The 11,952-nt window shown below is 39.1% G+C and overlaps 1 protein-coding gene across 3 annotated transcripts in view; it reads right to left on the bottom strand.

Moving 5' to 3' along the window:
- The window catches only part of PAK3 (p21 (RAC1) activated kinase 3), a 298,000-nt gene continuing 286,048 nt past the window's right edge, over positions 1-11,952 (bottom strand). For 2 of the 3 annotated variants that reach the window (XM_064278684.1, XM_003414800.4), the window contains one exon: positions 10,200-10,477. In XM_064278684.1, the coding sequence (XP_064134754.1) occupies positions 10,244-10,477 (234 nt within the window). In that variant the 3' untranslated portion in view covers positions 10,200-10,243. Of the gene's footprint in view, positions 6,796-10,199; positions 10,478-11,952 lie in introns of those variants that run through there. The other variant, XM_010594684.3, reaches the window with a different exon arrangement.

Below are 11,952 nucleotides of genomic sequence, written 5' to 3'. Positions count from 1 at the left end.
ACCAGATGGAGACTCTAGGTCTGAGTTCTTTAGTGGCAGGCTCTGCAGGCCATTTCCTGTATTGCTCACAGGCTGGTTATTTCCCTGCTTCCATACCTGATACCGTGCTACACTCCAACATGTGAAGGAAGTAAAATGGCCAGTGCAAAAGGGGTAGGTGGGAATGGGACAGAGGACAGAAACACCAGCTCATTGATGTTTGTCATTTTTATTGGCAATACTTTAGGTCCAAGTTTCAAACTGCAATATTTTTTTACACTCAAGACACAGTCATGCACAATCCATATTTCAATTTTCTATTGCTTCAACCACAATTTAAAGTAACAATACTGGAAACAAAAATTCTTAAAAAAAAGTCGGATGCTGACGTCAGAAAGATGGAACCATACCATCAGCAGGTCTACAAAGGAAATAACTTACTTAAAAATCAAATAAACAAAAAGACCATAACTACCTTTAATCCAAAGTTACAGAAGAATTTCACTACATGTGGGTTTACAGATAACACATTCTAACAAAATAATGCACAGCCAAATGAGATACAATCCCATAAACAATGAAAATGCAGATCCTCCTTGACTCGTTTTGTCTGGATATTATGAATCTAATCTCAGTAGTCATAAGTACTCTTGTGATCTAGCCCCTTCTGGCTGATGTACTGAGATCTAAAACTCAATCCATTAATGGTTATAGGATTCTGTGAAAGATCGTATCATCACTAATGAATACAGTATATGTGGGTCCATAAAGCACACCACGCACAAGCACACACGTTAAACTTGAATTTAGCACTCAGGGCTGGTTGGCACTCTGCTGTAGGCAGGGCATTGGGACTGTCCACTGACTAACTTCCAATTTCCCCTCGTTCCAGAGGCATACTCATACAAATAGCCAGTCACTGCGGAAGTGTTCATGTGAAATGCTATCTTTGCTTCCCTACAAGTGGATTTTTCAATATTCCTTAATGCTAATAGCATTTTTTCTCTCTACAACCTGCAAATGCTTAACTCCACTCTTAGTAGTCCCAGCCATTAAAATGAATAGGTTCTGCCATCTTGTGCCATTTAAGAATTAAACTGTATAAAGCCCAGCACTACTTCATAGGAAAGGAGAGGCCCAAGTGTAGTCCTATTCCAGCAAGTATGACAGTATATTTCTGTTCTAGTAGCAAATACTGGCCAGCTTAATGAAAACCAGACTTTATACACAGAGTGTATGGAAAATGAAAACTGGGAATACTCAACAGAAAAAAGGACATTAAAATAAACACAAAACAACTGTGAATGAATCGGAAGGCTGCCACAAAAGTTTTATCAACACCCCTAGTATTATTAACTTCTTTTACTTGAGTTTTGTCATCCTAAGAGACCCAGGCTTAAGCATGTGATATTTGCTATCACTTTAGCAGGTTGCATTTGCAAGGCAACCTACAGGAAGAACGTCAGGGCTTTTGGAAAGGCCTTGGAGATCATCTAGTCCAATGAAAACACTCATTTTACAGATGAGTAAACTGCGTCACAGAACGGTTAGGTGACTTGCCCAAGGTCACACAGTGAGTTAGTAACAGAGCTCATATTAGAATCCAAGTCTCCTTACTCCTAGGGCTAGTACCCCTTCCACTCACTACATCTGATGATTCTCTATAATTGCTGTTCATTTCCTCGGAGGTACTAAATCAGGTGGACATGGAGCCTACGTGACTGCTGGTATGTGACAATAGTCACCTGATGGCAGCTTCCAAAGGAACCTCTAAGGGGCACTAACCAGTTTCTATAAGTTTATCTTGCAACTTCAGCCATATTAAGCAGCAGTAAGTGCTACAAGTTGTGCAGTATACTTGTACACAGAGGTGTGCACGTGGAGGTGATATCTTAGTTTCTGCATTTGCAGATTCAGTTAGACATTGTTTAATATTAAACAGAAATTCCCAACGCATGAGGAGTTGGGTTATATTCACTTACTCACTAAATGAGTGTGGGATCAGAAAAGGAGTGGAAAAATGAAAACTAACCAACAGAAAGATTACATCAGAAACAAATCTCTTACTAAAAATCCTTTCTTAGGAAAAACACTTCCATTATTTCCAAGGTCCCATTTCTTTCCTTCCCAATCCACATGCAAATATATGTTCAGAGTGCGTGTTAACTTCACTCGAAATCCCAGGCCCGTTAGACTGTCAGATTACAAATACTGAATTTCAGTCCTTTTGCTCAGAGACTGGGAGAAGCTTGAATCATTGGCCACGCCTTTGTTTAACTGAATATTAACTGCAAGTAGCTAAGAAAAGAACCATGAGATTAAACTGGGGATGGCAGGGTTAAGATTCCCATTAGTATTTTTACTTTGAGAATGGCCAATGGAAAGCCTGTGGGATCTCTAGGTATAGGGTCTGCTTTTGGTGAAATTGGGGAGCAGATCTGAGGCCACCACCTCATTATAAAAGTTCTCACCTAAAATCTCTCTGGTGAGTTAGAAGGAAATTCCTTTCTTTTGATAGATGGTCTCCCTTTCTCTTTAGAAAACACAATGACTGCATACAACCTACAGTCAGGCAGTACAGAAAGCACATGGAGAGCATCTTAAGCCAAAGCTAACAGGACTGTGACTGAATGTCAACAGGCAAAGGCAGTTCTACAAAACGGTCTTAATGTTTTCATAGGTAGCTTTCAATTGCAAGTCACAACTCCTATTGAAATAGACTGGACTTGCTTATTGGCCATTTAGAGAAGAATCCTACCTAGATGGTATAATATCCTGTCAGACAAGGAAATGGTGAGGGCTGGGGATTTTATCCTTCTATCCTTCTAAAAGGCAACCTGATAATCTGCTAAAATGATCCAGAAAGGTGTTACCTGAAACAGATGTTATCAAGAGGGCTAGTCACGTGTCACCCCTTCAATCTAAAGTAACCAAAACAGAAACCTTGGTGCCATACCATAGTGGAGGGCAGCCAGTTTTAAAGCAGAAGGATGTACTTGGAGTTCTAATAGTGATATCTCCCTAGCTTTATAGTCCCCTAAGAAAACAAGTGCCATCCCCGAGCATGTGCCAACCTCAGCACCCAGGCAAGTATAAAGCCTATGGAATCAGTGTAACTAGCAAGTATCTGTGCCCTGCATGCTCTGGGCTCTGGCCAGAAGGCTCTGCTTCTGGCTTCTTTTCTATGTTTCTATAGTCCCCTTTCTGATGTTTATTTATTACAAAACAATATTATAACAACATCAAAGGATATTTTAAAAAGAAGAAATTACTCATAACCTCACCACCCTAACACAACTGATTTTAATTATCTGTGTTCCCAGTCTTTGCCCATATGCACACTTATTTTTACATAGTTGTAATCCCTGTTTATGTTATTTAAAGGTGATTTACTAGATTTTTCTCTGAGAACTGGCAGCCTCATCAGAAATAAACAACCCACTGAGCAAAGGAATATAATTATTTACACAATCTTTGAGCTGAGAAATATCCTTTATAGACAAACATCTCAAACTATCAAAACAGTTATACAGACAACAGGAAGCAATTTTATACTTCTTTTTCTTTTAGCAATGGAATGTGCTTCACGGGGGAGGGAGAGATGTGAAGATCAGGTGATTAAACTAAAACATTGGGGTGTAATTCACAAGCCTGAAAGAAATCTGAATAACAGAATTAAAGAATAAATACTTGAGTTAAATCTTCTCACATGACTTGGCCATCCAGTAGCCAAAATGGAACATGGACACAAATATTTACAATGACACACAGATGAGATCAGCAAGAACGAAGTCATTACCCAACATGGTGACTGATTTGAGGGGATTGTGACATCCAAAAATCCTCAAGGGATTATGACAACGCACCGGATCCTTACTACATTAATGTTCTTTTCTTTCTTAAATAAATAATTTCTACTGTGCTTCTCACCCTTCCCTGACTTTCCCACTGCCCTATTCCTGTCTCAGGACATTTTGGAAACAACATTCGACAATATGCCCTCATAATCTCAGGGCACACTAGCAACATTAAAGATCTGGATAGACTCACCTGTGTCAAGATGAGCTAAAAAAAAAAAAAAAGTCCAGGGAAAGGGAATAAGCTATTAAGCATCTGGAGTCCGAGTTGTTCAAGTGTACCAAATGTGAGTCCTTCAGCATCATTTTGGCAGGAGACAGAGCATCTCTCTAATACTTCATAGAAATATACATAACTCCAACAGAAGGAAGGGTTTTTAGGGACAGGATATCAGAAGCTGTTCTCATTTAAAAATGTACATAGACATAAATTTGTAAGGGTAATGCCTATGGGGATATATTATCATCAAATCTTGCTACAAAGCGGTGGTAAAGAAGTACCTGGCTCCTCATTGTTAATATGCTGAACTGAAAGCATAAAAGAGCAGCCATTTTTCTGCCTACAGTGATCTGAAGGATCACTGCTCCAGGGTCTCAAAAAAAAAAAAGGCCTTTATGACTTATTAAAGGATTTTTAATTGATAGCTAGGGCTACCCAACCGAGTTTTGGGTTTCCTCCACCGGAAGGAGGACGTAGTCATCAATGTACCAAATTCTATTCACATCCTAGGTATTTCACCGAATTCCCTGGTACTATGAGTGAAAACAAAACAAAAAAAAACCTTAATTTTAAATGAAATAAAAATAAAGGCCTCTGTCTCTCTCATCACAACAGTGTGGCATGAAAAATTTCAGGCCCAGTCACCTTTTCACAAAGTATAACATAATATGCTTCAAATTAATGTTATCAACCATTTGATTTTTCTTTTCATATTTGTTGTTTTATCCCTTAGTGGATAACGTCTGAGGGGTCAAGCCCCCTCCCCCCCACATTTCATAGTCAAAGAAAACAAACAGGAAAATAGGATGTCCAAAAGTAGTGTCATTTCCTAAACATAAATATGTGCACTATATGGTTAGCAGAAACTCTAAAGAAAGCGTTTTCATTTTAAGGAATGAATGGTTAGATGGATAGATGCACCTCGACAGAGAAGGAGAGAGGCCCGTATCATTGATCTCTTTCCCCCTCTTGCTGAATGTAGATAGTTTCTAGTCAGATTCCTGATATACTAAAAATCAAGAAGCCTTATTCAGCATAAATCGTTAGCTTTTCAAAGGCTTAGAGAAATAACTTCCCATAATTTATAAAATTGACAATACACTCAAAAGAGAAGCATATTCTTTTCTATACAGACATCCTCCAGGTATTTTTCTACTCTCAGAAGATTCAGGAAGAGCCAACTGCTGAATTTTTTTAAAAATAGATATGTGGCGAAACAACAGGCAAATTTTGGTATTTCCCCAAGCTCCAGAAGGAATTCAGTTGGACTTATATTTCTTGGGAAGTATGATTGCAAACCAAAATTATTTTCACTAAAGAATTCAAAATCTTTGTGAACATGTTTTTGAAACTCAAAAGCCTGAGAGACTAAGTATGAACACACCATATCCTGCGATACATAGGGATAAATGGGAACAAGTACCTAGAGCCAAATATTGACTGGGATGTAGTTTTCACGGACCTCCTATTTCTTACAGAGTGGATGCTTGTGATTATCTGTGCTCGCCAGGTCTTTTTTTTGTTTTGTTTTAAGTTACTAAAACATTATAAATTGTCAAAATGAATCATCATTGATCATATAGAAATGTTGGTTAATGGGTTCATTGCCCCCTGATGTGCCTGTTTTACAGTGCATATGTTCCACAAGCACAAGAGAGGATTAAATCCGGTATCTTTACCTTTGTTCACTTACTTTCCAACAAGCATTTCAGTATTACGCACTTAACTTGTTTTCCTTTTGGCTCTCAGAGAAAGTCCCATCTTTGTTTAAATATGTTTCTCCTATCAGGACTTCCCAGGTTTAGGACCTGGACTTGCCCGACAGGAATGCCACTGTCTCGGTGTGTCCCTTTTCAGGCATCATGATAAATCAACTGCCTCTTCAGCATCATCAGGAAAATGTGACAGGGTTTCAGCATTTGAGCTTTATTCCAATATATAGTTTTTAAAAGCCCTTCCTGAACACACAAATTCCTCTCTGCTTTTGGAAAATGTCTTAAAAGAAACCTTTTCCAATACAACTGCAGAAAAACAGGTACACAAACCAAGCCACCACTATAGAAGAAGAATAAAAAATTGCAACTCTATTAGGGCATGGACTTCACATGTTCACACAGTACTTGCTCTGTTTATGATTTTTTTTTGTGTGTTTTTTGTTTTGTTTTTGTTTTTTGCTTTTTTTTTTTTTTAAAAAGTGTTGACATCATTTTTCTGGACATCTAATGACAATGCATGTGAAAAACATCACATTGGGTAAGGAGTGTTGAAAGAGGTTCGAATGCAAGAAGGACTACTCTCTAACTTAAAAACAAACACAACACTATGAAGAGGGAGTGTGCATCTTTGAGAAACCTTTTTCTTCAAAGTGAATGCACAAAATGAGGGGATTCACTACTGGCTCTTTCGCTTCACGGTGGAAATGACCACTTTATGGCCACTTCAACATTGCTGCCCTGTTTGGGCTGCGATTCAGGCTTACAAATAAATTACATAATCTGAGGGAGTAGGAAAAAGGCTTATAAGAAGTTTCTATTTATTTGAAAGTTAAAGAACCCTCACCCCATTTGACTGTCTTCTTCTACCTTTCCTGCAGCAGTTTTATTTCAGTCTTACTCATGAGGGAGATGGTGTGGGGTAAGGCTTGCAGTTCTAGCGGCTGCTGTTCTTAATCGCTTCCTTTGCAGCGATAATCAGAGGAGTCAGGCTGGAGAGAGGCTTGGCTAATTTTAAAAATGGATGCTGCAAAAAGATAAGAAAAAAAAAAAGGAATTACTGGAATTCTTTCCTCCAACAAACGTGTTACTTTACATTTTCAAGCATTTTTTTTTAATTAAAATGTATTTAGACATGTTTAATTAAACACAGTGACAGCTTTTGTTCTTCAGATGTTTTTCAACCTTCGGTGTCATGAAATCTTCTGGAATCTGGCAGAGTTAGAATCTTCAGAGTAGCGGTCTTGTAAAATCTCACAGTTTGCACCAGCCTCACCTTATTTTCTTAAACTGATGAATTTATCTGGAACAGCCCTAATGCCTGAAAAAGAGTATCTCAGTTGACCACCAAAGAACTCGACCCTGAAACCAGTGGCTTCCTAATTGCTAACCCAATAGCTGTGCCTCGGCCATTACCCTTTTGGGCCCACTGCAGTACTTAATCCAAATGATATCCCTTCCTTCTTTGAGACGTTTTCCTCTTTTGGTTCTCTTCCATGTTTGCTGGCTGCTTCCTCATCTTCTTCCCTAGTTTCACTTCCTCCTCCTACCTCACACATATCAGAACTTGCCTCTCATTATCTTTTTTTCCTAATTTAAAATTCTTTATAAGTCTCATTTTCTTTCATGGTTTCACCTATCATCAGCTTTCTAAGGATGATTCCCGAATCTATATTGTGGGACCTGATCTCCTTCCTGAGCTCTGGTCCTGTTTCTCCAATTGCCTACTGGCTATTTTCTTTTAAGTGACCTTTTTTCTGTTACCTTAAATTCAATATTTAAAAACATATGTTAAAGTCTTTCAAGCAGGGCACTCTTGTGTGATGTAAGGTCAAAATACCTTACTTTTTCTGCAAATGATGTGACCGTATAACGACATGTCCACACATATAACACACAGAAATGATGAAATTACGTAAAACAGTTCTGGCATAGTGTGCCAACGCCTATACTATGCTTGTCTCCTGACATTTCCAGAAGTGAATGTCTGCCTCATTCACCCATTCTCCCATATCACAGGTAAATCATATCATTCTGTTCATTTTCTTTCTTTCTGTTCAATTTTCCTAGTTTAGGCCTAATGAACTCAATCTCAAACTATAACAATAACTCTCCTTTGGTCCCTCGCCTCCATTTTTTCCTATTGCTCATTCTTATGTATACTATTTACCTACACAAAGGTTTTATCATGTTTGTCCCTCAGATATCTCCAGTGTTTCCCCCACTGTATACAGCCCCAACTCTTTAGCCTGGTGTTTAAAGCCATCTATGGTCTTATATCTTCCCTCCTTGAACTTTTCACTTCAGCTAGACTTTCTATTTTATGTTTCCTTAAATCTTGCTTATATGTCATTGATCACACCCTAACCCTTTCATCTGAAATTCCTGCCCTCTTGTTCCTCAACTGCCTAAAATTGATCCATTTTTCAAGGCCCAGCATAAATCTTTCCTGTTCATAGACATGTTCAGATCACCCTAGCCTACACAGATATTTCTCCAATCAACATGACATTTACTGTTTCAATAGCCATTTGGTTTGAAAGAGTCTCTAAAAAAGCCTTGCGTTATCTTTTCACATACCCAAGGAGGTTGCAAACTTCTTGAGAGTAGGCATCATACCTTCGACAGTTTCCTATGATCCACTGGACTCATGCCTTTTTTCAGTAAATACCAACTGATTGACAGAGAACTGTCTTAGGCCATATAGAAAGCATACAAATATTCAAGACCTGTGTCTTCTCTCAAGCTTTCCAGTGGTGTGAAATCACTGAGAGATGATCACACATGTCTCTCCTTTCTAACCTCAAAAATAGGCCATGACAGGTTACAGTCAGAGAATGGAATTACATGGACGTAAGTCGATATGAAAGTTATTGCTTACATGTATGAAATGAAAAGATACAGCAAGCAAACTATTCAACTTAGACTCAAAATACAGTTCTGCATCAGTCATTTGACTGGTTCAGATAAAAGTGTTGTTGGGATCTGAGTTAATTAGATAATTGATTCAATTATCCATTTAACTGCACAGCTCCCTTAAGAGAACCTCTATCTTCACTCATTCTTAGAAGACATAGGAGAAATGTGTACCAAGGTGTGGATGTAGAGTGGTGGGAGGGGTGAAGGGATGAGTAAGTGAAGCACTCAAAAGATCAGGTTTTTCATTTGTAATTTGACTTTGGATTAACTGGAGTATCTCAAAGGGCCATTGCAGATTTGACGTTCTAGGACCCTATCTACGACAGCATGTGAAGTGTTCACAGGTAGCGGAAAAGAAGTATAACCTCCTCAATTCCTCCAAATCAGTTTATCCCATGTGTGATTTGTGTTGGGTGTGGACATTTTTTTGCCTGGGTTTGCTCTGTGTCTCTGGAGGGAGTTCAGAAGAAACAGGAAAAGTTTTTTTTTTTTTTTTGGCTGGCCTAGTACAGACTGAATTGGGGGCTAGCTAGCATTTTGTATAACCAGGTGTTGCACCTTTTGCTTAACTGACTTATGTGTTCAAAGTCACAGGACATTGTTCTTGGGTGTTACAAACCTGGACACATGTCCCTGAGGAATAGTCTCAGTGGTAAAGCTATATGTGTAAACCTGAAAGACCAAAAAAAAAAAAAAAAAAAAAAAAACCCAACCCTGTTGCCACTGAGTCAATTCCAACTCATAGTGACCCTATAGGACAGAGGAGAACTGCCCTATAGGGTTTCCATGGAGAGGCTGGTGGATTCAAACTACCAGTCTTTTGGTCAGCAGCCTGAGGTCTTAAGCACAGTGCCACCAGGGCTCCTGGGCATATGTTAATTTATCAGTATAAACATATTTTTTTTTCTAAATTGGTTTGTGTGTTTGTGTGGTGGAAAGTCAGACAATCCCGAGCTCAAATCCTAGCTCTGCCACTCAACAGTTGTGTGATCTTGTTAAATATCTCTTTGAGCCTCAATTTCTACATCTGTAAATGGGATAACAACACCTGCCCTATACAGTTATCTTAAGAATTAAATGAGATAATGTACATAAAGTGTTTGGTCCATAATGGGCAGTAATTATCATCACAGATACTAATCCCCGAGCGCCATGAAAAGGACAAATGGTTACAGAGGCACTCACTACTGGATGGTACTCACCCAGGCAAGCACGTGCCTGCCAACTGGCATCACAAGCAAAGGGACTTTGACCAGCAAAGCTTTAGAGTAGCAAATGCTACGGAAATAATTGCATAGTTATGTAGAGAATTACCTCCAGCCAAGAGCACCTGTATACAACATCTAGGGGCACAAGTAAAGTTTAGAACAAAACATCAACACCAGAGGTTCACATTGTTGTTGTTGTTGTCTTCCTTGCAAAATAAAACTCCAGGAAGACCAAAAGTGATCTTTAGATTAAACTGTCAACTTCTCAGAAGGAAGGCACCATACCAGTCAATCATGTATTAGATGCATGCCTATATACTTATGTGCCTGTGGTCTAAAATCAAATGGTTACAGCCTTACTCTAACTAGACATCTCTTGCTGTCACACACATGAAAAATCTCAATATAATGACTGTCTTTGTAATTGTCCTGTTTTATTTTCACCTGTAAAAGCTCCTTGGCAGATCCTCGCCTATCCACATCCATCTCAAGACAGCGATTCAAAAAGTCACGGAATACAGTCGACAGTCTCTCAGGATTCTGGAGCTCTGGGGTTCCGTTAGTGGCTATCAGATATAATGCCTATAGAAAAAAGGTAGACAAATCTATTTAGCACATACATATCAGGTACATGGGTTGGCACAGAAGACATAAAGTCAGTTTCTTCTGGTTTACTCTCTGGGTCTGAAAATTCCATTTTAGAAAATGAGAATGACATATATCTCAAAGTTCCTATAACATTTAGAAAGTATCACTCTTGGCAGAACCTGACAGTGAGGTATTCCACCTTCAAAAAAACTTAGAAATAGATGTTATACGGTTATCCTCTGAGACTTAAACCAGTAAAAATCCATATACAATGAATGTGTGATTAACCACCTAGGAGATTAAACCAAGGGATTGCTTGTAAATCTGTGACTCTAAAGAGTTTGGGAACACCCACACATCCAATCACTGTGACCTGAGTAGTATAATCTTCAGAAGGCTTAATGGAAAACTGATTGTAATTTGCTAAGCGATTGCTGAATCTGCTTTCTATCCTGTTTGGAGAATATCTATGAACAGATGAGGGATGAACAGACTAGGTTATAGAGTAAGAGAAGTACAAAGAAGAGGAAGATGGTAGTGCCCAGCTAAGAGGCAACCACTGGGGCCCAAATACTCAAGTACTTTTGTCCTGTGGCAGATATATCGGTTACATTGATTATATTTCGCATGTAGATCTGGAAACCCTGGTAGCATAGTGGTTAAGAGCTACGGCTGCTAACCAAAAGGTCGGCAGTTCAAATCCACCAGGCACTCCTTGGAAACCCTATGGGGTAGTTTTACTCTGTCCTAGGCTATATGAGTCAGAATTGACTCGATGGCACTGCGTTTGGTGGGATAGGGTTGCTATGAGTCGGAATCAACTCGAAGGCAATGGGTTTTTGGGTTTATGTAGATCTACCTGTGATAACAGAAAATAAGAGAAACGTTGATGGTTGTTGTCCTGGTACCTGAAAATTTACACACACACACATATATAATCTGAGATATCATTGTTGTGTAAGGCCACTACTGAGAGACACTAATTTATGGTGTGCAAACAGGATCTAGGTCCCTAGACTTCAAGGCAGAGTGCCATCAGCTTCCGGACCATGAGTAATTCACAAAGGTAAACCCATCTTTCGAAGGCTCTTGACAGCCAAAAAGCTGGTCACTCCTGATGCCTTCCCCTCAACAAACACTTCTAGGACATTTAGTATGTACCAGCTATTGTATTAGGCACTGAGATCCAAAGATGAATAAGACAGTGTCCTTTCTTTCAAAGAGCACACAACTTAGTGAGACATAGACAGCTACAATACAGTAAGATAAGAGCTCACAGAGTAATGTAGAAAGTGCTAAGGAAATACAAGGATGCAGAGCTCAGAGAAATCTTGACAGAGGAGGCTGGCATTTGAGTAGACTCTTGAAGGATAAGTAGGAGTTTCTTTGCAGGTACTGCTTCCAGGGCTATGCCTGCCCATGCAACCAACCCAACTCAGATGAAGACATGCTCCCTCCTGAACTTGCTT

The sequence above is a fragment of the Loxodonta africana genome, chromosome X (assembly GCF_030014295.1).
Source record: "Loxodonta africana isolate mLoxAfr1 chromosome X, mLoxAfr1.hap2, whole genome shotgun sequence".
Taxonomy (NCBI): Eukaryota; Metazoa; Chordata; class Mammalia; order Proboscidea; family Elephantidae; genus Loxodonta; species Loxodonta africana.
This window is presented reverse-complemented; position numbering and strand designations above follow the sequence as displayed.